Consider the following 25,113-nt stretch of genomic DNA (forward strand, 5'->3'; position numbering starts at 1 on the left):
CATTGCAAGTGCTGGCAGTGATTTCAGAGTATCTACCTTATTGCCAGGTATCCAAAGGTCGGCACGTGCGTGGGGAATGGAGGGAGGCATGCGGTGGTCGCTATCGCGGTCCGGAAAGGCGGTATGGTGCGGGTATGTGGAAAAAAGAGAGAAGGCATACGTTGTTTGCTTGGCAAGACCGAAAAGAAAGAAGGAGGAACACAGGCTAATGAATCGTTTCACGAAGGACAATGCTGAGGGTAGAAAGATCATGTTGGCGATCGTTCGCATTTAGGCGGTTGAGCTCTCGGATCCCGCCGCCGCGGGGTCGAGTTCAGCCGACATGCTGGTGGAGATAGTAGCGGATGGCTCGGCGGCCACCTCGGCGGAATCGACGGAAGCCTCGGCGGCGTGGTGAGCGGATGCCTCTGCGGACTCGTTAATAGACCCGTTGGCGGAGCCATCAGGAGTAGCGTCCAACTCGGCGGCAGGCACCTGAGTGTTCTCCAGCGCGTCAGAAACAGCAGCAGACTCGGGCGCCGCTACAGCCGCCACCTTCGGCAAAACATCCTCAGGCGGGTCAAGCTGCTGCTGCACAGTGGAGTCAACATGCTTTTCAATACTGACGGCGTTGATAGCAACTTTCAAATCGTCCAGTGAGACGACTTCCTCGTCTTCCGCAGGCGAGCTGATGAGCGGTCCAGGGTCACTCTCCTGAATCTCCACGGCAGCGGTTGCCCTGGAAACTGACTGCTCAATGATGGGGTCCAATTCAATAGACGGTGCTGATGCGGCAGGTTGCGTTTCAAGGCTGTCGCCGTCGGTGGTAGTGGCCGGGGTAACCGGTCGTGACCCGTGATGAGCGTCGAGGGCGCTGTCGATGAGGCGGTCGATGGCTTCAGCAACCGTGCGACCTCCGTCGTCTTCGAGAGAATGCTCTTCAGCGCTAGGTGAGATGATGGGCAGGTCCCAACCAGGTTCCTGCTTGATGCCGTTTTCGCCAGGAGTGGCAATGGGCTGGTCCCACCCAGATTCCTCCTTGACGACGTCTTCGCCAGGCAAGGGGATGGGCTGCTCCCTCCCACTTTCCATTTTGATGGGAACGTCGGGCTGTTGCTCCACTTTGATGCCGTCGTCGCGTTGTTGTAGCCAGCTACTCTCTCCATCTTCATCTTTGCTGTTACCAGAACCGCTGTTTTCCGTCTTGCGATTGCCAGTAGGTGCGTAAAACGCAACGAGCTTGTTCATTCCCTCCAATTTGACGCTCTGGCACTTCGTGATAGCTTGCGCAGCGCCTTCTCCACGCACGAACTCCATCAGGGCAGATGCACTAGTAGCGCCATCGGCAGGTCTCACAATCTCCACCTTCTGTATCTCGCCGCAAGACTCCAAAGCGTCATGGAGCATCTTTTCAGTGAGATCGGCAGGGAGATCCGTTAGCTGTACCTTGCGTTGGCGGGGGAACACGGCACCCAGAGCACGGGCAGCAACAGCCCTCGCCGCAGCCTCTGGATTGTCAAACACGACCAAAGCGCTCCGATGCTCGTCATCAGGTCCCTGAGGCTTCAACACGGCATGGTCCTTGACCTTCCCAAACCCAGTAAACTGATGCACCATCTGCTCGGGCGTCATCCACATGCTGGCAATGTAGATAGCTTGACGGTCGGGGCGTTCAAGCTTCTGTCGCGAGCTCCTCGCAACGGAAGCAAAGCTCCCGCGGCGGCCTGTGTCTCTGATAGGCGTCGAGGCCGCGTCCATGCGGTGGGCATAGTCGACGCGCAGGGGCTCGGCCATCCCAAAGACCTTCCTGGCGCGGATGTGTTCGAAGGCCGCTCGTGCTGCCTTTTCGGTATTGAACGAGACGAACGCGTATGCCCTCTTCTCGCGGGCGCGATTCACAATGTTCAAGCGTGTGATGGAGCCAAAGGACGCAAACATCTCATCCAGATCAACCTGTGAAGAACATTGGGTTAATTCCCAGCTTCGCCTCCCCTTATATTCCATGTTCTTTCTGCAGCCCCTTACCTTTTCAACAGTGCGCGGCAAATTAGCGAGATGCAAGCTTTTCATGTCAAGGTCCGGATTAGACGCGGTAGCGCCACCTGCGGTATTAGGAGCCGGTCGGCCACCCCTACCCAAGCTTCCAGTTGAGTAAGCCGGGATGCGGAAATCAGTGTCATCAGCGGCACTGGCATCGAAACGAAGATCCAACTCCAGCGGGGTAGTCATATCAAAGAGCGTTTTTTTGCTCAACGCTTTCAGGGCTCGTTCTGCGCACCCAGTCTCTTCGTAGTCGACGAAAGCATACATGTCATGTTCAGATTTAGGGTTGACAATACCAACTGAAGAACATTGGCAAATTAGTCAGCCGGAAAACGTGGAAATATGAGGAACTGCGGATAATACAAACCATTGACAATATCACCAAACTCGGTAAATACTTGGATAAGCTCCCTTACGCGAACGCTTTTCGGAAAGCCGTAAATCAGGAGACCCGTAGCTTTGCTGGCGTCGGCAAGTTTTCCTCCTCTGCGAGACCTCCTTCGCTTCTGTAAAGTGGATGAGTGAGGATGAGTACCATCTTGCATTGATGATGCGGCGTCTAGATTTGCAAAGTCCTTACGGCCGATCTGTCCTGGGAGGCTGCGGGAACGGAGCCACTGGAGGAAGCTTTTTCTGGAGATTTCGGGAGTGGAGATGAGCCGCCCAGCGATTTGTTCACATCTTCGAGTTGGCGCGTGAAAAGCCTGCTTGGAGTCTTAGGAGGACCCTTGCGAGCATTATCATAACGCTGTCCGTCGTCATTTCGTGGGTGAGATGGCGAATCTCTGAAAGGTGACCCCTTCAGAGACGCGAATGAGTGACGACTTCCTGGATCGCGATCGTTCCTGGACGGGCGGTCCAAAGTCCCGCGGCGCTGACGCGGCGGTTTAGCGTCGGAAGGAGTTCTCGTTTCGTTAGTGTCCGGGAAGCCGTAGCGCAAGCCGTCCATGTCTTCATCGGGACGGGTGCGGATGCGATCGGCGAGGGTGAACTCGGATCTAGCTTTGCGCATCTCGTGGAAGCGGCCTCCGTCAGGGCGAGATGGAGAAGCGGCGTTCACATCCCATCCCAAATCCAGGCTGTGAGGTCCCAGATCATGCGGCATCAGATCCATGTTGCGATCCGGTGGTTGAGACATGAGTTCGCTGAGATTGATAACAGACTCGACGGCGGGAGCGGCATGCGGAGATGCAGAAGCGCCTAACAGTTCCTCGTGGAAGGATCGCTGTCTTTGTGCCGCATGGACATTTGGAGCCCGTGCTCCCCAGTCTGCGTTAGCAATGGGCTGCTGAGGTGGGGGACCCACTTGGTGACGTGATGGACCCACGTCCCAGCCGTTTGAGTTGGAATTGCGCCAGGTGTCGGTCTGAGAAGGACCCGGTGTGGCCCATGTGCCGTTGGAGATGTCCAAAGAAGAAACTGAGTTGGGTTGCCAGACATTTTCGCTAGACATCGTGGGGGGAAGTGTGGTATGCTGCGGCCGGGATCGTCCCCACTCAGCAGCTGGATCGGGCCGGATGCTGCTATATCCTGGAATCGCATCCCAGTCGTCCCGGGCCTGGGGAGTCGATGGCGCACCGAAGGAACCTTTGCGCATTCCCCATCCGTCATCTTGTCGGGGTTGAGGCTGGACCGGTGTCGTTTCTTGAACGGGTGGACGGGACCAGCCGTTGTTGACAGGCGGAGCGGCTCCCCATCCGCTGGCCAGTTTGCGGCTCTGTTGTTGTAAATTGCTGGGCGTACCCCAGTCAGGGTTGACTGAAGGTGTGGGCAGCGGGGCTGCTCCCCAGCCGGCGGCGGCTTGCGCTCGCGGAGGTGGTCCCCAAGACGTCTGATGGTTCATCTTCCTACACTTCGAAGGGGGTGAGGGTGAGAAAATTAGATGTATTCACTTTCGGCGTGCAGTGCATTCCGGAAAGCCCTAGCCAGAAGGCACCTCCGTTCGAGGCGACCGGCAGACATACCTGTCGGCTGCAGATCGCTACGGGTCTGAGTGGCAAGTGCTAATCTGGAGAAGCCGCAACAAACGCGTGTCCAATGTCAAATAAAGTTTACTCTGCGGGAACGGGAGAAGGACATGGAAACGACTGCGACGGGGCCTTGCGGCGAAAGCGCAAGTACAGTATCATACCTGCTCCTGCTTGTGAGCCTGGCTGTGGGAGTGAGCCAAACCTTGTCTGTTGTTTTGGGTGAGTGGGAAGGGATGGCTGCTCATCCAGGGGACGCTGCGGAAGACTCACCCGGCCTTGCAAAATCACACATCAACATTTGACCATCAACGGGTCGGGGACGGGGCTTCCCCCGCCGATTCACATATACTGTACATACACAATACACCCAACAGAGGTATTCCTCCCGGCAACAAGCCATGCAACGTTCATACATCCATCCAGGACCGCAAGCAGAGAGGTCTTCCTGACATCAGCAGCGATGCAGCAATAGGCGTCAAGTTCAAGCAACACGGAAATGTAAAGCGGAATGAAAGAGCGCGGGAATAAATGCAGATTAAGGCTCAGATATGACCTCACGTGACGTTCTTTTTCTCCTGAGTGAAGCGCAGTCGCCGTGACGTAAGGAAACCGAGAAACGCGCGGAATGCTTCAATGGCAAATGCCCTCGTTGTGAGGACGTGCGATTTGTGCGCTGGCGGGCGATCTCACTCGGACACAGACACCGCCCAACCTCCCCAACTTTCACAACCACACAACCAAGGCATCTCGGTATTCCGTCGCCATGATCCATGGGTCTGATGATTCTTACGGACGGCTGTGGACGAGCCTTGACAGAAATTGGAAATGGGCAAAAACCGTGGGGAAACCAGGCGAAGAGAGGTGGCAGCACTGGCGGGTGAGGATGACTTCGTAGTCGTTTGCCCGGCAGATGATGAGGGATGTGGACCTCCATACAACCAGTAGCTTTGATTGGGCAGAGTTTTTAGCGTCGTCCACGACCGACGAAGCCTCTGCATGCATGCTGGCATCTTTAGTCCGAGCGCAAAGCTAGCAGGAGAGATGCGAGATGGAGGATGTATGTGCACTGCGTGCATTTGAAAACCCATCGGAGGAAGCAGGTTGTCAGTCCATGGGGCAGTGTGCACTGTGTGAAGCGCACGGCGAGCGCAACGAAGCTTTATATTTACGCGTAAGGGTTTTCGCATTTGGACCCCTCCTGGACTTTCCCCTCCCCTCGCGTCCCTAGCGTTCCGTTCAGCCAGAGTGCACACTGCACACCCATCTCTCGCCATTGCAAGAGACCCCAGGCATCACAGACTCACCACACAGGGTCGTTCGCCGCTCACCGTACGCGTCGCACCTGGATACCTTTTCACGTCGCAATTACACGTCCAAGATCACCGCCGCCCGTGTCACTCGATAGTCGTGATCTTGCATCTTCTCGCGTTCGCTTCCATGCGTTGAGAGATAAACGGTGATTACCTAGGCAACCTTCTTTCAACCAGGAATAACTCAGCAGAATTGTCTTTCGGTGTCCCACGCCGAGTTGTCCGACCGTTTCCAAAACTTCGAGCAAAAGCGCGTTGAACACCTCCTGCCCGCACCAAAATCAAAGGTCCTCGGTTTTGATCCGTCCTCCGTGTTGAGGGCCATTTTTGGGCAGTTTTTTGGAATCTTTGATATCAAAACCGCATCGACGGTGTTCTGTATATAAACCCAAAGCCCATCCTCTATAATGGCCTCGGCGCCGTTCGCAGGAGGCCTCGCAGCTACCCACCACGATATGGAAGCCGCATCCGCCGCCGAACCCTTCGATAACACCGACACTAGTGCTACATCAGGGGATGAAGAAGACGATGTCAGCGGCGGTAGCAGCACCAGCAGTAAATTGAGCATGAAGGGATCGGACCGTGATCTCTCCATGACGAAGGCGGCGGCAGCGGCGGGAGGAAGCAATAAGAAGGCGGGAATGATGTTGGGGGTGGAAGGTAGGGCTCCGGATGCGTCGGATACGGGTGGTGGGCTTCTGGAGCCGGTCTCGCCTGGTCTTGGTGTTAGAGGGAAGAAGAGAGAGCGGAGAAAGATCAGTGGTTTCAAGCGAGGTATGTGAGGTTGCGTTTGATCGTGGCGAGAGGAACGGAGACATCGGCGGACGGCCTGGGGTATAGGACGGAAGCACGATAGACGGGAACAGCACTTGCTGCTGTTCACTTCTTTTCGCCGTGAAACATCATCATCCATGTATGCAAAAGCTGATGGAATACTCCCGACTATTCTTCACCATTACAATCAGAATCGCCATTAGCCTACCGCGAGTTCCTGACAGGACATCTAGATGCGACAGGTCGCGACTCGGTATACCCCTCTACCCACGAGAATGACAAAAAGAAACGAGGAGCAGAATGCCTGCGTGACGACGCGACTGAGTTGCAGATACTGATGAGCGCGCCTCGGGTTTCGCACATTGCTGCTTCCGTAGAGAACGTGCCGGTAAGATAGACTGGAGGGATACCTTGTAGAGCTTCCAAGCGTCCTGAAAGCCTTAACTCGTCTCTTACGTTCGCTATTCCATTACAGGAAGCACTCCATCACCCTGAGCCAAGCGAGATCACAAATTCACTGCCTGCCATCAAAGAAGACACTGAGAAGCCAGGCGAAAACGACACCATATCCCCAATGGATATCGAAATCACCCTCACGGCCGCTCCAACCGAAGAACACTCGGATGCCCCGCAAAATGACCACCACGATCGACGCGGGAGACGAACGCCCTCGCCGGTCCGTGGAGAGCCATCGACGCTACCCCCGTGCATTATCGACATTCCTCAGCCAAAGTTACATCGGTCGCCGTCACCTGTGCGGGCGATACCCCGGTCGAAGTTTCCGTTTCCGCTGCACCCGGTGCATGACGCGCAGGAGGCGTTTAGGAATCGGCATGGGGATGTTTTGGCGGTATGTATTGCTCTTTAGGGGGTTTGTGATATCGGTAGTTCTGAATCATGTATTCTCTGACCATCCGTCCCTCGAATACCACCATTACTTATCCGCCTCCTCCTTTCCAAATGCTAGACGCAAATCCGCGCCATCTTCAGCGCATCCACCCCTCCCGCTCTCAACGAGTCCCAATTCCAAGACGTCACAGTCGCCTGCCAAGCGCCGCGCTACTTCAACCGCGTTTTCTTCCACAGATGCGGCGGCAAACCGGGCGGAGTCGTCACCCTGGACGGGTTCGAGCGGTTCTGGAACACGCTGAGGAATTGTGCAGATGTGGAGGAGATGTGTTTTTGGATTTTGGGAGGTGGGAAGAGTATGCTTACTGAGGAGGATTTTGGGTTGTTAATTCAAGGTGAGTTTCGGGGTTTGTGTGGTGTCTGGAAACGTCGGAGGTTCTGGGAGTTGGTTGTCGTGCACTGGCGAATGGGACGTGCCTAACTGTTCGATTTGCCCTCTGCCGCAGATGTTGTGCACAATCATCCTGGACTCGAGTTTTTGAAAAGAATGGACGTCTTCCAGTTGCGATACGGTAAGGGGTTGGATAAATGATAACCCGATTGCTCCCAAGTAGACCGGGCTAACCAAATATGCACATTAGTGGAAACAATCATCGCGCGCATCTTCTACTCCAAAACCCGCAACACCAACCCCCGCATGTCCCTCCGCGAATTCCGCAAAGACCGCATCTACCACACCATCCTCAACCTCCAACAAACCGAAGACATCAACGCCTCCCGCGACGTCTTCTCCTACAAACACTTCTACGTCATCTACTGCAAATTCTGGGAACTCGACAGCGACCACGACCTCTTCATCATGGAGGACGCGCTCCGCCAGTACGAGAACGGGTGCCTGTCTCACTTGGCCGTCTCCCGTATTTTCTCGGGCGCCGGCCGCGGAATTGGGAAGTTTGACGCCATGTCGTACAAGGAGTTTATTAGGTTCATACTAGCCGTTGAGGATAAGGATACTCCGCAGGGCATTGAGTATTGGTTCAGGTGCCTGGATACGGATGGCGATGGGGTGTGGAGCTTGTGGGAGTTGAAGATGTTTTATGAGGAGCAGAGGGCTAGGATGAGAGAGTTTAGGATGGCCGATCCGTGGGATTGGGATGATTTCTCGTGTGCCATGTGAGTTGTGCGCTACTTACCTTCCCTAGTGTGCAGACACCAATGTAACTGTTTCCATCGCTTTTAGCCTCGATCTAGTCAACCCCGTCACTCCTGGCCAGATCCGTCTATCCGACCTCAAACGCTGCAAGTCCGCCGGCTTGGTCTTTGACATGCTATTTGATATCCGCAAGTATGATCTGTACCTTCGTCGCATCGACCCGAGCTTCAGAGAGTGGGACGATATGTATGTCGAGGACCGGGAGACGAAGGAGAAGGTTCTTTTAGAGTACGTGATGACCTGCGCATCATCCGGTCCGGACTCCAATGGAGCATGACTGACATGAATCTACTACCTTTAGGGGCTGGGACAAGTTCGCAGAACGCGCCTACGAAGAGCTCGCCTACGATGACGAAGAAGACGAAGATATCCTCGACGAGGACGAGCTAGACGACGACGACCTAGACCTCGACCTGGACCTCGCCAACGAGCTTGACCCGAGTCTCGACCCTGAGATCGACTCCGGGTCTTCGGAAACATCCTCCGTAGGCGATGACGACCAGCAGCTGCATGAACATCACCTCCCGCAGAGAAGTACCCTGCGACACCGCGGGGGCCGGCTGAGTCACGGCACGGACAATGACGGAGTGCATGGGGCGACGGATATCGGTGTGGAGTTCACGCATGAGCTCACTACCGCGCCGATGAACGTCGACCACGGGTCTCATCCAAACGTGGTGTCCACGCCCACGAGGAACCCCCACCGTCTCGACCGGGCCACCACGCACCGCGTGCGAGGACAACAGGGACGGCGGCGGAGTCTAAGCGAAGATGTCGTTGACGGCGTCGACTTTATGGACCATGTGGATCCGTGGAACGAGGATGAAGATGATGTCGACCTTGCAGATGCGGACATCAATGAGGTTGCCGGCCTGCGTCGTCGCCATCGGCGCGTGCCTTCCGCAGACGGAGACGTTGCGGATGAGATGATGATGGGGATTGTCGAGGGCGCGGGTCTGGTTGCCCCTGTGGGCATGGAGGTCGATGAGCCTCGTGTCGAGGTCGCTGCGGAGACTACAACAGCCGGTGGTGAAGCTGAGGAGGCGGAGAGTGCTGGGCCCGTTGGAGAGGTGGACAGTGACGCGATGGTTATTGTGGAAGATTGCAGCCGACCTGGCGTCGAGGCTCTGTGAAGAAGGCATGTCAGCACAGAATCGGAATGGATGACCGACGGTTGGAAAGAGACGCTGAAATACGCATTTTGAGGACGCTTAATATATTGGACTGGGAGGGGCACCGCAGGTGGCACAGAGCTGCGTGGGAAACCGAACGCGGTTTTGACGGAAAGGACAAGACTAGGTGACGGATGGGATGGAGAACAAGTCGGCCAACGTGTGTCTGCGCACGCAAAGCCCTCCCATTCCTCTCTACCTCACCTGAAGGCAAATGTCTGAAGAAAGGTGTTGGGCTTAAGCGAGGGGGGGGGGGGGGGGTGTAGATTAGGGTCAACTCAGGATTTTGACATTTTTATTGAAGGACTTCGTCGCGGGAGAACAGTGTGAACGGGATATGGACTTCGGGACGGAGATATTCTATGCAACTATTGTCATTCATCCCGTATTCCATAAATTCCTGTGATAATGGTATAATAGTAAGGGAGTTGGATGCGTTTTGGATGTGACGGCTGAGGATTTGGCCTCAACTCTTTGCATCATCCTTGTGGGTCTGTGGGTGTCTCTGGAGCTGAGGCTTTGGGGAAAATAAGCCTGACCTTCCTTCGTCAAGGCCTTTCTGACAGGATCCTGTCAATGGAAAATGACGGTCTGACGGGGGCTTTTTCCGTCCTAATTGATTTATGGGACTTCTAATTGTGCTCTCCAGCTCCGCACTTGATTCAATGAATCAAAATAATGAGTTTCGATGGTGGGTTCGAAGGGGCATGACGGATTGACTCGGAGGATGTCACAACCTTGTCGAGCGGGGGATGCTCTCCACAAACAAGTGACCCCTCGTCAACGGGTCCTCTTTTGATTATGCCAAGCCCGTTCCTTTGGCTGTGATTTCGCTAGATAGTAGATAGGGAAACTTGACCTTTGCCGAGCGACGCCAAGAAACCCGCAATTCTGCTCTCTCGGCCTAGTGCTTTCCGCAGAATTTAAAAGGCGACCAACGCTCCTACCGAGACTCAATCGATCTGCCTTCTGTCAAAACCGCACCACCTTCACAACGATAGCCTGAAACAAGCAAACATGGTCGGTCCTTGGCAACCTGGCTGCCACTACAACCCCGGCGACGTCGTCGATTATCGCGGCTGTCACTACCGCATCGCTCAGGTGAGACACCATGCAGCTCGGAAGGGAGCCTGGAAACTATGGGCTGATTCGTTGCTGCTTCACAAAAACTCCAGCCTCATCGCTCGCAACCCGACTGGGCTCCCGACTGCGCGCCTGCTCTTTGGCAGCGAATGAACGGTAATCAGCATCACCAGCCCCAGCATGGGCACCATGGTCCTCCTCAGCATCATATGGGTCATCCTCAGCAGCCGGTTCGGGCAGATGCTCCGATTCCCAATCAGCTCGCTGCGCCTGCCGCCGCCCCTCAACCCACTGCTGCAGCTTCGCCCCAGCCGACTCCTCCCCAGCCAGCTCCCCCGCCACCCGAAACGCAGCAGCAGCGGAAGGAACAGCAGCCGCTTGGCTATGCGGAGGCTAATAAGCAGTATGAACAGCAGCAACAGCAAGCCAGCGAAAAGATCGAAGTCGTCCCAGCCAACAGCACTGATCCTCGCAAGCAATCTTACCAAGGCTTCGACATTGGCGGCCTCCACATTTCTGATGATCAGCTCAAAGCCGGAGGAGGGATCCTTGGTACGGCCGCTGCTATTGGTCTCGGTGCCTTTGCATGGGACAAGTACAAGGACTCCAAGGACAATAAGGCCGAGCAGCAGTGGGGTTACAGGTATGATATATTTTGATTGCGTCGAGCAGCAGGTAACGCTAATAATAAATGCGAACCCCTTAGTAACTGGGAGCAAGATGCACGTCGCCGTCAGGGCGAGTACCTTGAAGCCATCAAGAACAATGCTCCGCTGCCGCCCGTCTGCTGGGTGCTCACAAATGGAAACAGCATCCCAGCTGGGGCTTTGAAAGGCGGCCAAGAAGCCAACGGTACTCCTCTGTACATCGCTCGCGCGTTCCACGAGAATTCCGTTCAGATTGGTAAAGCGTCGGCTGATCTCCGTGATGGCGCCCATATTCCCTATGGAGGTAAGTGCACCTGATACTGGCAGTTACGGCGGGAGTCTGACCTACCCATTATTCCATAGGCAAAGAAATTGCTGTGTTCAACTATGAAATTCTCCTCGGTCTCGAAAACGCTGTCAAATGGGTTGATGGCGAGGGACCCCTGAAGAACAAAGGCGAGAAGCTTGTCGAAGGTGGCCGAGAGGCTGATGGCAAGCCTTTGTACATTGCTCAAGCGCACATCAAAGGAAGCGTTCAGCCTGGAAAAGTGGGCGAGCATTTGTCCAAGTGCTGTGTTGCCTACGGTACGTCATTATCATCTGATAGGCGATGGGGAAAGCCACGTCATACGCTCGGAGTTCTGGTTTGAATATAGACCGCATTTATCGAATAGGAAACGATGAGAAGGAAGAGAAGCATTATCGATACCTTTGCTACGCGTGAAAGTTCTGTTCAGTAATTTAGGGGCTCTCTTGTGAGTTGGAGTTGTCTGTTTTCTCGGCGGTATGGGTTGTGCTTATGTTTCGTTTAGCGTTACCATCTATGTTGATTAAATCTTGTAAATGTTTCCCGCTACCATCTATCTTGATCAAATCTTGTGAACGTTTCCTTCTCTGAATGAGTTCAGCCGCTTCCACATTTATTGCACCCAAAGGATTTCAACGTCATGTCGCGACCACGAGTAATACAATCAGCGAGACGAATAAGAGTTACAGTATAGCAGAAGCCTAGTTGGTATACGTAGTGAGTGTGTATTTAGAGTGTGCATTCGTAACAGCGGGAAGAAAGCTGGGCAGGGTCGTTGACAGGGCCCATGCAGATCGCCCTTGTGCTGTCAATCCACTTCCACGCGCAGCTCCGTTGGGGAAGTCGGAAACGTTTATCTCGTCTTTGATGGCCGCAGGTGATCTCGACTTGACTGAACGGATTTGGTACCGTTGGCTATTCGCCTCCCGTCCACTTGAAAACGAGCTTCGAATCCAGACTCTCCATATTTAGAAAGCGTCCCTGCGCAGCTAGCGTCTGGCCGCATCTTCCCGTCAACTTTTGGCACTCCGACGACGCTCAGTACCGCCCGCTATGCGGTTAGCTTCAAGAGCCGGCCTGATTGCCTGCCTCTTTCTCCTCTTGTCCGTATGCTTACCAGCGGTCTTTGCCGGCGCAGACTATTACCGCATACTGGGCATTGAACGGGCCGCTTCAAAGGTACGCACGTCCGCGGCCTCACGATTGGGAGGTCGACCAGGATGCTGACTCCATACAATAAATACGACAGAGGGATATCAAGAAAGCGTATAGGGACAAGTCCAAAAAGTATCACCCGGACAAGAACCCGGGAGATAAAGTTGCGGAGGACAAGTTTGTTGAGCTGTCACAAGGTGTGTGCATCGTAGATCAACGACCGTGGTGTCCGTTCTCGAACATCACGAGAGAGGGAGACCAGCGCGGGCTCCCGGCCTCCGAGCAAACATCTAAATCAAACCAACTTTCCCTAGCCTACGAAGTGCTGAGTGATGATGAGAAGCGTAGGATCTACGACCAATACGGAGAGGAAGGTCTGAAGAACAGCGGGGGAAATCAATTCCATAATCCTTTCGATATCTTTGCGCAGTAAGTTGTAACGAACATTGAGCACTTCATTCATGGTATGTAAGTCACTGACGGTATATGTGCTTCAGGTTCGGCGGTTTCGGTGGAGGATTTGGTGGATTCGGCGGACATCGTAAGTCCTTGGCTCTCCAGGACTGCACGCGACGCACGACAGGGGTCTAACGAGATTCACACAGATCATGCTCAGCGGCCTAAAGGTCCCGAAGTCAACATGGACCTTGCGGTCTCTTTAGAGGAGCTCTTCCTTGGAAAATCTTTGGAGGTAAGGTCTTCAGATTTGAGCATAGGGTAACTACAATGTCAGCACAGATGGCATAACCCAACCACCATGAACAGATCGAAATCAATAAGCAAGTCATCTGCCCAACGTGTCGAGGCAGCGGAGCAAAGAATGCAAATGACGTGACGAATTGTCACTCGTGCGGTGGATCTGGAGTGAAGATCGTCAGACAAATGCTTGGCCCAGGAATGTATACGCAGATGCAGACACAGTGAGTAGCGTACACCGATGGACGTCTTCTCCGCCCGAAACACTCCTTTTCTCATCGGCGGTGCTCTACTCTATTCCAATAGCTGTGAAGTATGTCAAGGCAAAGGCAAAGTCATCAAACACAAGTGTCCAGCCTGCGCAGGCGCCAAAGTGAAACGCGGGTCCCACCAGCTCTCCGTCGCTATCGAGCGTGGCATGTCGGACGGTCAGCGCATCGTTATGGAACAGGAGTCCGACGAGTCACCCGACATCACACCCGGAGATCTTGTCTTCACCATCCGATCCATTCCACACCCGATTTTCACTCGGAAGGGCGACAACCTGTATCTGAAGGAAACGATATCTCTCCACGAAGCCCTACTCGGCTTCACAAGAAAGGTGCCTCACTTGGATGGAAATGTCATTACCATCGAGAGGGAGGGTGTAACGCAACCCGGTATGTTTTTGTTACCTACCCAATGGACAAGCTTGACTTGGTAGGGTTGATAAAGCTCACCCACATCTACTGCAGGTTTTGTCCAAACCGTCAAGGGACAAGGCATGCCCACCCACGAATTCCCTAGCGAGCGTGGGGTTTTGTTCGTGGAATATGCTGTGGTATTACCGGACAAGCTTTCCACGGACCAGACTGAACGTGAGTTCCTGCATCGCTTTGAATTAACCATTTGTGATCATCCGCTGACCTTCTCCCTCCGGATCTACAGTGGTAAAGAAACTACTCGCATAGGCGATCAAAATTGGCGATCCGCTCGGTCTTCCAACCCTGGCACGTCGTAGTTCGATATTATGTATTTAAGACTGCGTCGCTTGGTTCCAGCCAGTCATTACGGCTTCGAACGCGCTGCTCCATCGAAGGCACACGATCAGTACATAGCAGTGCAGGGATATTACTTGTATTTACGCTACATATACGTGACATAGAAGCATCAAATGCACAAATAAGGGGGCAAAAAAAGGCAGATTTGCTAAGATAGTGCTAAACTGAATGATGATATTCCTCGAAATAGACTTCTTCCTGGCTGGGGCAATAGGACTGAGCGCCAGTCGCCACACCGTGGGCTCTTCCTTCCAGCCTTGCACTGAACCAGCGATGACTGTTGATACGGCGGTAATTCAGGCTGTTCCCCATTTGCTCCAAAACCCATTCCAATACCCACGACCAATGGCATTCAAAGCTTTTAGTTGACATACTGAGAGAAGCGTGAAGGGTTCAATTATGCAAGCTTAGAGCGTTCCTTGCTTGCCTGATGTTATTCCTCAACAAGTCGCAAGACCAGTCACTGTTGCGATAGAGGTCGACAGAGGTGGACAAATCCAAAGAAATCAAAGAAGTCTCCAAAGTCTCCAGCTTCTCGTGTGCACGATCGAGTTTCTCGGCATGTTCGACGCTTGTGCCGCCCAGCGTTGCTAATCCCTCCAATGCTTCCTTGGCAGTCATAATCGCGTTTGCCACATCAGTGCGAACGCCGGCGGCCTCCGAGAGATAGAGATCCTTAAATTTCGGACTGGCATCCCGCTGTTCCATAAGCGTTCCGGCTACATGCAGGTCTCGTTGCTGAGCCGAGATTGTCTCGCGCCTCTCGATGATGTGCTTACGAGCCCGATGGAGGAGGTCACGAATGCGGCATTCGCAGAAGCTTCCAAGATTTATCTGCATCTCGGGCGCATCGTCATCCTTTTCCTTCTCCTGATCCGGCTGCTCCTGAGACTCCCCGTCCTCCGCCTCATCATTGTTCCATTCCTCTGCGCTTTTCCCTGATATATCATTCCGCTGTAATACACAAACGTTCTCGATTGTCCAGTTGGGAATCAGCCCGGACAAGTTCAGAGTGAGCGCCTCCCGGGAATTGTTCATAAGGATTCGCCGGATGCCGATGTCGCGGTGAACGTTCATTAACCTCTGCAAACTCGGACCTGGCTTCGTCCGACAATCGGATATCACCAAAACTTCGTCTCCCATACGCTTCAGTAGACGAAATAGATGTGGTTCGCAGCCTGCAAAAGTTCGTTCCAAAGTAGTGCCAGTGCTTTGCTGCAAGCATTGTCGAATGAACTCCAGATCTTTCATCAGGTTCTGAGAGAACCACCGTGATTCAGCGATTTCACCTAGAGCCCTAAGACTATCTTTGTCGAGCAACGACGGATGTGAAAGCAGCAGGCATGTTAACAACTCGATAAGCCTTGCGAGGAGTCCACGCTGCGCTGCAACCTCGATTGCCCCGAAGAGCCTCCCCAACGGGCCCCATTTAGCACGACTCAGTATTGCCGACAGGTTTTGACAAAGCGGTTCCAGTGTTTCACGAAAGAGTTTTTCGTAGTCCCAGTTGAATTTTTCCTTAAGGAAATAACCCCAGCGTCGTTCCTGCCCTCGGATCGCCAGAAGAAAAAGTCGAGTGGGTAGCACACAGCATGCGCGGCCGAGGGCTTCACCAGAAGTAGGGTAGCGATGACCTTTTCCATCAGGTCTACAAATGCCTGGCCATCAATGAAGTTGCCGGGATCCGATCCGTACGTTGTGAACCTAAATATGTCGTTGCAAACTCTACCAGACTACATCGTTCGTACGTGAGTGGTCATTGGTTTGATTGATGATGGACGAGGGGCACTCACCCTTTCCGAAAAGCGGTATATTTCCGAATAACGTCGGTTCCACCGGACCCATGGCACCGCCTGTGCTTTGTCGTTCGTGTTCAGCCATCGGAAAGAGTGCCAAAGGTAAAATGCTTGTGCGTTTGGAGAACCCCTTTCGGGTTTAGTCATGGATGCCAGTGCGTTGATTTTCGGGGCGCTGAAGCTGTGTTCGTAAAGCAAGAGAGCGCGGGATACGGTGGACAAATTCCGTAAGAGGGCTGCTTCATCAGTCAACGCCTTGTGATCTTCCAAGAGCGCTTTCACTGCTGGAGTCTGGAAATTATTGTAAACGACGGTCGGATCCACGCGCCAAGGCAGCACTGGATACAGCAGAGCCGAAACCAGGTGTAGCTCGATCAATTCTCTATAGGTCGTCGGCTTGCAAAACCCCGCTCGTTGAAAGGCTCTGAGCAGTTCAAGAAATGCAACGTTTTCAGCGAACATCTTGCGTGTTCGATCACATGTAAGCTGCCGCTGCCTCTGACTCGCCAGAGTTGTATTACCGCCAACGGACGGTGTGGCTGGCGTAGAAGTCAGCTCAGATAATTTCGTACGTCAAACTTAGTCTCTCGGCAAGTTTGACCATATGGTTCCGCAGCCACTGATTCGCAAGTTTGGCGAAATTGGAGATGGTCGTGTGCTCAACGTCGGCCGTCAAGAGACGGTTATCAAGCATTTGAAAGATTGCGGGGTAAATGCGGCAAAGATCCGGATTCTGCGGATTGCTCCTAATGCCGAAAAAGTGCTGACTTTGTGAGCGGAGTTGGCCAAATTTCCTGGAGTGCTCCAACTCCAGGATGAGGGTTGTCACACATCGAATTAGAAGCCCGGTATGCGGCACAACGTGCGCCCACTGTGCGTCCACGATAAGGCTAGATACAGCCCGGACGAGGGAAAACAGAGCGAGTGCCGCGATGCCGTTGTCCTCTTTCCATCTTTCCTGGATGCGTTCGAAGTGGCCCTCATTTGCGATGATCTGTCCCAGAGTGGCCTCTTCGAATTCTTGCGGAACGACCGAGGAGACCTCCCGAGCAACGGAAAGCAGTTGTTCGTCAGATTTTGCGCGTTCTGGTGCGAAAATCTTCAGAAAACTGTAACATCGAGCGCCCCAGAGAATCAAGTCGCGCGCCTCGTTCAAACGCGATTGAACGTCGGATGTGTTTGTAAAGCGGTCAGTCCGCAACGCATCCAAAGCCTTCTTCCAGAGTCTCTGCCGTACGAAGGTATGGGCGGCGGCCTCGACGTGACCAAGCTCAAGGTGGAGAGTCGCAAGCTGATCCCAGTATCCGTATCGCTGATGCAACAAATGGTTAAGGTGTTTGCTCAATCGGGATACACAAACCACGGGGTTTACCTCATAAAATTTTCGTTTCGACTCGCTCTCTGACATGTTCTCCACCATCTTAGCAACCATCGAGAAAGCCTTCTTGGTATGGTAACGTACGGCAAATCGGTGGCTTATGTCAGTCTTTAACTTCTTCGGGCATTTCGCAGACTTGGAGAGCCGAAGGAAATCCTCCACAAGCTCTCCTCTCAGACATGTCCGCATGGCATTTTCTAGATCGCCGTCTTCTTCAAAAGCATGCACCGCGCGTATCCATTTCTTCGCATCGAAATAGGACTGACCAGCGTCGGTCAGAAGATCGACTTTTTCAAACTTGCTGGCCGCGTCCAGGAATTTGGCGTTCGCTGCAGGGACGTCGCCAAGTCCTGCAGCTCGGAGGCCTTCGGCATAAGTCCTCTTCGCTATGCAAACGTCCACCTCTCGTGTATTGCGTGCATTTCGGAAAGATCTGAGAGCTTGGTCCAACATGTCTTTCTGTTTGAAAAAATGGCCACGGCTATTCCACTCGTCGACAGAACTTCTGCGAGCCAACGTGGCGTTGCTGGCATCCTCGGCGGTAATATAGGAAAGTGGGACACCAGAACGTTCCCAATAATCAAGCATGATCTCCCTTTTTTCCTTGCTCTGGTCGAAGAACCATAACCTTTTCTTCGCGCGCGTGACGGCCACATACAGGGTTTTGAGCTCGCATAACAGCGCGTGGTGCTGCCGTTCGTCAAACTCGGGCGCTTTGACGGGGCCCTTGCTCATTTGCCCGCCGATTCCGAGAAGGACACGCCAACTTCGAAAAGTGGAATCCTCGAAAAAGTTGAACAAGAGGACATCTTGGAACTCCAATCCTTTGGCTTCGATAATATCAAGAATCAACGTGTCAGGGAGAAGGGTTTCCACCAGCTTCCTCGATTTCTCGGTCCTCAAAATCACCACTTGCTCGGCCCCGAGAACGGCATCTTGATCGCCGGTCTGCTGCTCATTTTTCCCAAACAAAGCCCATCGCAGGCGTTCGGGCGATGTTTCTCGAAGGAATACGGGGATCGCACCTGCACACAGCGCGCTCTCCCTTTTTAACTTGTCAATCCTATACGGGAACAGCTTCACCAAGAGATCAACAATGCTGCTCCCAACATCCAAGATCCCCCAAGCTTCACGATCGTTCACAGGCTAGGCCTGTTCACCGCCTTTTAGATCAATATCTCCTTGTTTGGATTATCCAAAATCCCCGTATGCGTCTATAATTACGTTGGATAGTTTTGCGTCAAGGAATGTATCGGGAAGGCGTCGGACATTCTGCCGCGATTATTGCCATGTGCTGAAGCTTTGTGGGAAGATGCCGTCGGTTGCTTGCGAAGAAAATGTGGTATGTAATCATTGAATAGAATATGCCGCAAGGTTTCGAACCGGAAGCCCACACCCGAAGTGATTGTTTGGGCAGTATCGCCCGCAAAACAGAACCCATCAGGATTTCGACATAGATATTTGAGCAAGGTTAGTTGCGCTTCGGTCAGATCTTGGACCTCGTCGACGTACATATAATCGACTTCTGTTGCCTTCAGCTTACGGATCAGTTCTTCCCCTTCATGGTCTTTCAGCTTGTGCCCTTGCAACTGTTGGTATATAAACGCCACAGCATCGTGAAGGTCGTAGTGGCGGCGTTCTCTCTTTATATTCTCGTAGGTTTTGTAGCTGTCATATACACTCTGCCGTTCTTCGGTACTGGCGGTGGAACTTCTCGAATTAGCCAGCTCAAGGTAAGCGCCTTCTGAAAGAACCCGAGCTGGCTCAAGAAGCGCTGCGCCGGACCCTTTGATGACGGAGGTGTATTCCGTCCAGAGGAATGCAGCGGAAAACCTTTTCGTCACTTGAGAACTCAAGTGCGGGTAATAGAAGAGCTCGAATTTTCCGAAGTCCATTTCTTTGGCGGGGATGGAAGTGCTGTTAGTACGAGATACCAGGCTTTCCAGATCTCTCGCGGCTTCCTGCATGCGTGGTTGGAAGAATGAAGACGGCGTCACATTGTCAAGTTCGAGTAGGCACTGGCGAAACGTTTTGAAGGAAACTGCTTCGTTCAAGCTATCCGACCAATCGCAGTCTTCATAAGACCCAAGGAGCCGAGCATAGTAGTCTTTCATGGTGTCGCAGAGCCGGGAGCTCACGGTGATCATAAGTTGACGCGGTATGCCATCATGATGTTCCGTCTCGAATATCTCGGGGTTTTCGAGGTATGGGACGTGGCGTCGACACATCTTGTAGAGACAGACCGTGGTCTTTCCCGTACCACTTCGTCCGATGATCAACATGTTATGTTCGTCAGAAACGACTGCTTCTTCCTCCGGGCTTAACCCCAAAGGCAGCTCGACGTTCGCCAGCCGCCCTTCCTTAAGCATTGCAATGTGTGTATTTGTCAGGTGATGCGATCGAACGTAGCTCATCAGGTCATCGAGCCCCTGCAGATCGAGTTCTGGACTGATCGTATCTGCGTCTGAGCGGAAAGCGGCGAAAGGGCGGCTGCCACGCCATTCCCGTTCAAATTCTCGCGGTAAATAGATCGTATGCTTCCCGTCGATGATCTTGAGCGGCGACCGGCATTGCTCTAGGATGTCCGGAGTCAAACGGTCTGTGAGACACTTGATTTTCTGGAGTTCCGGGCATCTGTGCGCCGAGTTGACAATAGCCCAGATCTTGATGACTTGGGTAAATTGGTTTTTCTTCGCATCCAAGTACAAACTCCAGAAAACTTGCAGATCTCCGACTCGTAAAGTTTTCAGAAAGCTATCGCCCTCTACTTTTCCCATCTCGCGAAGATTCCATTGACCACGGATTAGGCGCACAAGCGAGCGGATCAACTTCTCGTTGCGGTTATGCGCCTTTAAAAACTGCAGAGCAACGTTGCTGACTTGTAAGCTCCAAGGACAATCGCTTCCCATCGAAGGGAAGGTGTTGAATCCGTCCGAACCATTGCCGCCTTTTGCTGACCGTACGAGAACCTTCTGCAAAGTCTTGGCTCGCTCCCTTTTGTTGACGAGAGAAGCGAGCGCGACGTTCGAGGGTATGGTCGCAGGTCGCGGCTTGTCCCCCGCATCAAGCCCCTCCGCTTCCTCACGGCCTAACATGCTTTGAAAACCAGCTGGTGGGATGCAAGTTTGCCTTTGGTTGTTTTTGGCGAGCCAAGTTAGGACACGATAACGTACTGTGGCACCGTTGACGAAGACTGGGAGTTATTGTTGTGGGTGATTTTCGCTCAGGGGTGGTTGCTTCCGGTACAGGTACGTACTCATGGGAAAGTGCGCGTTTTTGAGAAACCGCCGACCTGAGACCGCCAGGTCGCCGAAATTGTGGAGATGCGGGACGGGCATCGGCGCAGGCCGGGGAAGATCGGGGGCATCTTGGAAGACAAGTGCAATTGACGCGTGCGGCCGTTTGCTCCCTCACAAAATGTGTGGAAGGTCACGATTCGTGAACAATTACAGTACTGTATTTTGAAGCATGTCTTGTCGCGGACATAGCCTACGGTCTCACCATTACCGTTTCAGAAAAAGGTCCTAGAAACAGACATGGCGACTACGGGTTGTAGTCAGTCGAGTACTCGCTCTGAGTGGAAGCCCGAAACTATGACACGACGCATATCATCCTATGTGAGGCCTAGGCTGCTGTTCAATGGTAGACTCCTTCACTGCCTCCGAACCCGGTAGGTACAGCACATGAATCCAAACGAACAAGGTCATGGATGGGGAAACGTCTTGTTGTTGATCACACGTATCAGTTCACCCATGATGTTGTGCATCGAAATCTGATATCGCATCAGCTCTCTGCATGAATGATCAAAGTCTGGTGAGAAGTCGCTGGTACTGCACCATATGCAAGAGCGTAAGGGATCACCCACCTCGGCGGAAGCTCACATAACTGCCCAGTCTTACTCTTCAACAAGTCCAGCACGGCGGCAAAGGTGATATCTTCGTCGTCCACAGCCTCTTCCGACTGGGGCGCTTCGAGCTGACGGATAGGCGTTTGGTTCGCATAGGCGTCCTGCGTGATTGTTGTATTCGGGCTTGCTTGGGCTGACGGCGTGGGTGTTTTCAGGCTGCCGGTAGTGTGCGATCCCTCCGAGGTGTAGTCGGCATGGCTTGGACGTGATGGCGGCCGAGCGCTTTCTTTCTCTTCGAATTCCATAGGTTCTGCTAGCTGTGACTGTGACCGGTCCAGCCCGTTATACATCTTGATGGGCATAACTACCGTGTCTCGGCGTTTCTCCTGCGGGTACACTGATCAGCTTCAATAAAATGGTTTGCCGACTTTCAAACGGTCGTACCATTTGCCGTGGTGTTAGGATGTTCTCCTCGTTACTCGCTGGTCTGCGCTTCTTGTCTGCGATCGGCACATAATCCACATCTACCGGGGCGTGGATGCGTCAGTGGAAGATACGTAGAACGGCCGTGATCATTGCACCTTACTTTTGTCATCTTGGCTGTTGTGATCTGAGAGAATGTTCGAATCGGAATGCGCGCGTTCTTGCCCGTCACTAGCCATCTTGTCCATCAGCATTTGGGCCCTCATATGTGACCCCTTGGCCGGAGAATCGTCCGGTCCTGTCGTGGACTTTTTCGCAATTGGTCAGTGATGGGCTCCGAAGACGACGGAGTGGGGTCGACATACATGTGTGGAAAGGTTGACCGCCAGAGCCTGCAAATACTCCTGTCCTTTGCAGTGGGCGGGAAGCATTCGTCGTATGTTGTCGATAAGTTTCATACACTTCCGTGCCTGAGCGTACTTTGCTTGCCGCTGGCCCAGGGGGCTCGGCTGCGCTCTTTGCAGCCCTGATATTCTAAACTTGTCTGCTAGCTGTTGTGCCACTGGTGCGACGAAAAAGTTCCGGTGAGGCCCGAGCTAAACCCTTACATTGCAGGTATGCTACTCACGTTCAACCACCGCATCCCTTTGCAGGAAGTCCCAAATCAGGTTGAGCCCAGCAGATAATGCCACCAGATCGTCATCTGATTGTTCCATACGTGCGTTGATGTATTGCACCACGTGTTCCCACACTTGACGTGCTTTACGGCTGAGCTGAGGACTTTATGATCAGCATACGAGGTGCGCTACCAAATGCCAGTTCGGGGCTCTCACCTGAGGAGATGCAGCGCACCGACTCCCGGAAAGCTGCAGAATCGAAAATATAATACGAAGATCCTCCATAGTCCAAGATGATGGCTCGCCATTCGCTCGTATTTGATTTAGGAAAATCGCGAGCGGCTTCTTATCGATATCGCGGAACGCCTGCCGAGGGTCCACAGGTCTATCAGGCGGTGAGCCATCCGGTCCGACTACGGTATAGAAGACCGCCATCAAGAATGCGTCGATCAGGCGAACATCGTTGCGTATCAGTTTCGCGACCGGTTCGACGGCTGTTTTCATGAACGTCTTTGTTGTTGGGTATCGGCTCAAATGCATCAAGAGGAATAGATACGTTCGAAAGCATTCCATGCGGATTGCTGAGCTTTTCTCGAATTGGAAGGTGCTCATCAGTGGGACTAGTACCAGACACGAGCGTTTGTAGTTGTTGATGTGATCTGGTGAAAGTACGCTGGCATGAGCTTTTGCCCAAGCAGACGGGCAGTGAGCGATGCGTAGTACCATGGACGGCAAAATTGGCAATCAATCGCCTCCAAGCCTTGTGAGCTTGGAGTCTTTTCCCCTCCACCTTGCTGTTGAAAGCGGCCTGATTTGATTCGAAGTAAGCTTGACCAGTTTTGCAGTTTCCGAACATATCATAACCCCGGTCGCCTTACCTCCAAAACTCGCAGCAACGCGTTAAGGAGCGGAGTCTTATGCAGTGCTGATCCAAACATCACAACGATGAAGCCCCACGCGGTCGGCATATAATCATCTTCTTCATGTTCCCGCAGCATGTCCAGTAATACAGGCAGAACTCTCTTTCCTAGAGCCTGAACAACAAAAACCTTCATCCCCTGCCCTGGTCCATTTTCACTGCCCCGCAACGAGCACACTGGGTACCTTTATATCGGCTTCGTTTTCAGAGCGTAGCGCGATGAAGACCTCGACCAGTTGGGGAAAAAAGTCTGTCGCTAGGACATATCTTCCTTCGGCGTTTGATAGTAATGATCTGAAAGCTATATATGGTTGCTTAGAATCTACACTGAGTGAAGAGTATTGAAGGTCGGCTGAGCCTACCTTTTGTGACCCAGACGTCGGCCATGGTCACTGCCAGCTTCGGGTCCTCCGCAAACGCCTCCTTGACGCTCTCGCATGCACCACGAACTGCGGCATCGTCCCGAGAGAGAGAGTCTACGAAAGCGGTGAGAGCAGAGGTGGAGGTATCGCCAATCATTATCGTTGCCGTTCTGATTCCGGGGGTCTGAGAAAGGGGGCCTGCTCATTCATGTCGACCGTCTTTGTGTCCGAAGGGCCCGGACGCGTTTCGCATGAGCTTTGGGTTTTTGGTCATAATCTCCGCTGACGGACACTTGAGAGCCGCTCAAGACCTACAGTACTGTAATCGAGTCCGTGACCTCGCTGCTTCGGTCAACCCTTCATGAGCGCAAGCAGGGTCAGCTTCTCGTCTACCTTTACCGAGAAACATCTTACGAATACTTTCTATCGCCTCCGTCGTCGACCTGACTTGGCCTAATACCCTGCATGGGAATTGAGCTGCACAACACCGCTTTGAAGGGTTGCCATCCATTCTCGAGGATTTCTCGGACGGGGTGGACAACGTAGACGCCGTAGAGCGCGGGCATGCTGTTTTCGACAGAACCAGAATCGTGAGGATTGATCCAGATGATATTGTCCGTCATCAAAGGCGAAAGGGACGATTGGTATTTTGCAAAGAGCATCTCATCTGGTTCATCTGGTGCACTCGAATCTATCTATCTCATCATTTGACCGAGAAGGATGCGCTAGATAGATATCTGGTATTCTGGGGTGCTGCGGCGGACTGTTCCTACAGGGAAGGGAGGTATCAGGGGCGGAGTTTGACTTCTGTTCTGGATTCCCAGTGGGATTCCGAACATTCCTGCCGCAGAAGGGCGAGAGGGGCTGAGCACTTTGCAGGCTGCGGCGTCATGCTCAGAGGCAGAAAAAAAAGGGGGAGCGAGCGACCCTTGATGAGGCTTCCTTTTAAGTCCACAGTCGTCTACTGCGTAAGGTGTCGGTTCCGCGAACCACGGCCTCACATTCCATCGCTCTTACAAGTTACAAGTAACAGTAACTTCTCTAACTTCTGCAAAAGTGTTCCATCATGTCAGTAATCCTCCACTTCTTGATGCCCTGCGATGCCTCATTAGTTCCTATGCTTGACGGGGTTCTGAAGTTGTTCAGCCGGAGATTGACATGGATATGATATTTGTGTTCACACTGTGGCAGTGAGTTGGCCGCAAGACCGACACCTACTGTAGGACTTGCCCCTTTGATTATTATTGGCGTATCATGTTCTATCCAGGTGTCACAACGACTGGGAAAAGGCGGTCTGTGCACATGCGTGACGATCCTCCGAGGTTACCGACGCCGGTCACAAACTCCGTTTTTGGAGCGGGCCTCAGCCCCTCCTTGATTTTCAAAGATCTCCGGCGTTGCCCGACCACCGAGTCCGCACGATCGGCCGTCAATCCTTTTGCCACAACGGCCAAGGAGCACTTGGACGCGTTTGCGAACCGTCATGAGAGAGATTGCCGCTCAAAAAAGGGCTGCCACAAAACGGCCGGGGGG

General features: G+C 53.1%; 6 protein-coding genes across 6 annotated transcripts; 4 read left to right on the forward strand and 2 right to left on the reverse strand.

Annotated features, from left to right (window-relative positions):
• Nucleotides 1-270: 270 nt before the first annotated feature.
• Nucleotides 271-3,475, reverse strand: EV422DRAFT_563587 (uncharacterized protein; the record flags this gene model as incomplete). Its single annotated transcript, XM_053072087.1, has 4 exons — nt 271-1,932; nt 2,005-2,321; nt 2,390-2,528; nt 2,603-3,475. 4 exons carry the CDS (start codon nt 3,473-3,475, stop codon nt 271-273), a joined length of 2,991 nt encoding a protein of 996 aa, XP_052929226.1.
• A 2,013-nt stretch (nt 3,476-5,488) lies between these two features.
• EV422DRAFT_139600 (uncharacterized protein) lies at nt 5,489-6,527 on the forward strand. The gene is made up of 2 exons (XM_053064800.1): nt 5,489-6,076; nt 6,268-6,527. Exons 1-2 carry the CDS (start codon nt 5,710-5,712, stop codon nt 6,471-6,473), a joined length of 573 nt encoding a protein of 190 aa, XP_052929227.1. The 5' UTR covers nt 5,489-5,709; the 3' UTR covers nt 6,474-6,527.
• Nucleotide 6,528: 1 nt separating this feature from the next.
• Nucleotides 6,529-8,599, forward strand: EV422DRAFT_139601 (uncharacterized protein). The gene is made up of 5 exons (XM_053064801.1): nt 6,529-6,926; nt 7,044-7,320; nt 7,432-7,497; nt 7,567-8,098; nt 8,166-8,599. The coding sequence occupies exons 1-5, from the start codon at nt 6,651-6,653 to the stop codon at nt 8,413-8,415; spliced, it is 1,401 nt and encodes a 466-aa protein (XP_052929228.1). The 5' UTR covers nt 6,529-6,650; the 3' UTR covers nt 8,416-8,599.
• Nucleotides 8,600-10,327: 1,728 nt separating this feature from the next.
• Nucleotides 10,328-11,893, forward strand: EV422DRAFT_600244 (uncharacterized protein; the record flags this gene model as incomplete). Its single annotated transcript, XM_053073678.1, has 6 exons — nt 10,328-10,411; nt 10,486-10,623; nt 10,795-11,036; nt 11,100-11,344; nt 11,404-11,625; nt 11,715-11,893. 6 exons carry the CDS (start codon nt 10,328-10,330, stop codon nt 11,762-11,764), a joined length of 981 nt encoding a protein of 326 aa, XP_052929229.1. The 3' UTR covers nt 11,765-11,893.
• Nucleotides 11,894-12,400: 507 nt separating this feature from the next.
• On the forward strand, nt 12,401-14,148 carry EV422DRAFT_503133 (uncharacterized protein; the record flags this gene model as incomplete). Its single annotated transcript, XM_053068322.1, has 9 exons — nt 12,401-12,526; nt 12,597-12,699; nt 12,817-12,931; nt 13,000-13,043; nt 13,108-13,193; nt 13,268-13,422; nt 13,505-13,857; nt 13,933-14,055; nt 14,126-14,148. The coding sequence occupies 9 exons, from the start codon at nt 12,401-12,403 to the stop codon at nt 14,146-14,148; spliced, it is 1,128 nt and encodes a 375-aa protein (XP_052929230.1).
• Nucleotides 14,149-14,534: 386 nt separating this feature from the next.
• On the reverse strand, nt 14,535-24,203 carry EV422DRAFT_503134 (uncharacterized protein; the record flags this gene model as incomplete). The annotated part of the gene is made up of 18 exons (XM_053068323.1): nt 14,535-14,611; nt 14,703-15,783; nt 15,828-15,971; nt 16,032-16,458; nt 16,607-18,475; nt 18,637-20,584; nt 20,669-20,821; nt 21,294-21,645; nt 21,704-21,783; nt 21,846-21,990; nt 22,048-22,244; nt 22,311-22,455; nt 22,516-22,809; nt 22,856-23,107; nt 23,178-23,333; nt 23,404-23,489; nt 23,581-23,750; nt 23,995-24,203. The coding sequence occupies 18 exons, from the start codon at nt 24,201-24,203 to the stop codon at nt 14,535-14,537; spliced, it is 7,785 nt and encodes a 2,594-aa protein (XP_052929231.1).
• Nucleotides 24,204-25,113: the final 910 nt, after the last annotated feature.

Source organism: Fimicolochytrium jonesii (assembly GCF_025526975.1).
Source record: "Fimicolochytrium jonesii strain JEL569 chromosome Unknown EV422scaffold_2, whole genome shotgun sequence".
In the NCBI taxonomy this organism is placed as follows: domain Eukaryota; kingdom Fungi; phylum Chytridiomycota; class Chytridiomycetes; order Spizellomycetales; family Powellomycetaceae; genus Fimicolochytrium; species Fimicolochytrium jonesii.

Coding starts and splice junctions, on each gene's coding strand:
- EV422DRAFT_139600 (XM_053064800.1), top strand. CDS start 5,710: ATGGCCTCGGCGCCGTTCGCAGGAGGCCTCGCAGCTACCCACCACGAT. Junction 6,077..6,267: donor GATCAGTGGTTTCAAGCGAG/GTATGTGAGGTT, acceptor CATTACAATCAG/AATCGCCATTAGCCTACCGC.
- EV422DRAFT_139601 (XM_053064801.1), top strand. CDS start 6,651: ATGGATATCGAAATCACCCTCACGGCCGCTCCAACCGAAGAACACTCG. Junction 7,321..7,431: donor TTTTGGGTTGTTAATTCAAG/GTGAGTTTCGGG, acceptor CCTCTGCCGCAG/ATGTTGTGCACAATCATCCT. Junction 8,099..8,165: donor GATGATTTCTCGTGTGCCAT/GTGAGTTGTGCG, acceptor CATCGCTTTTAG/CCTCGATCTAGTCAACCCCG.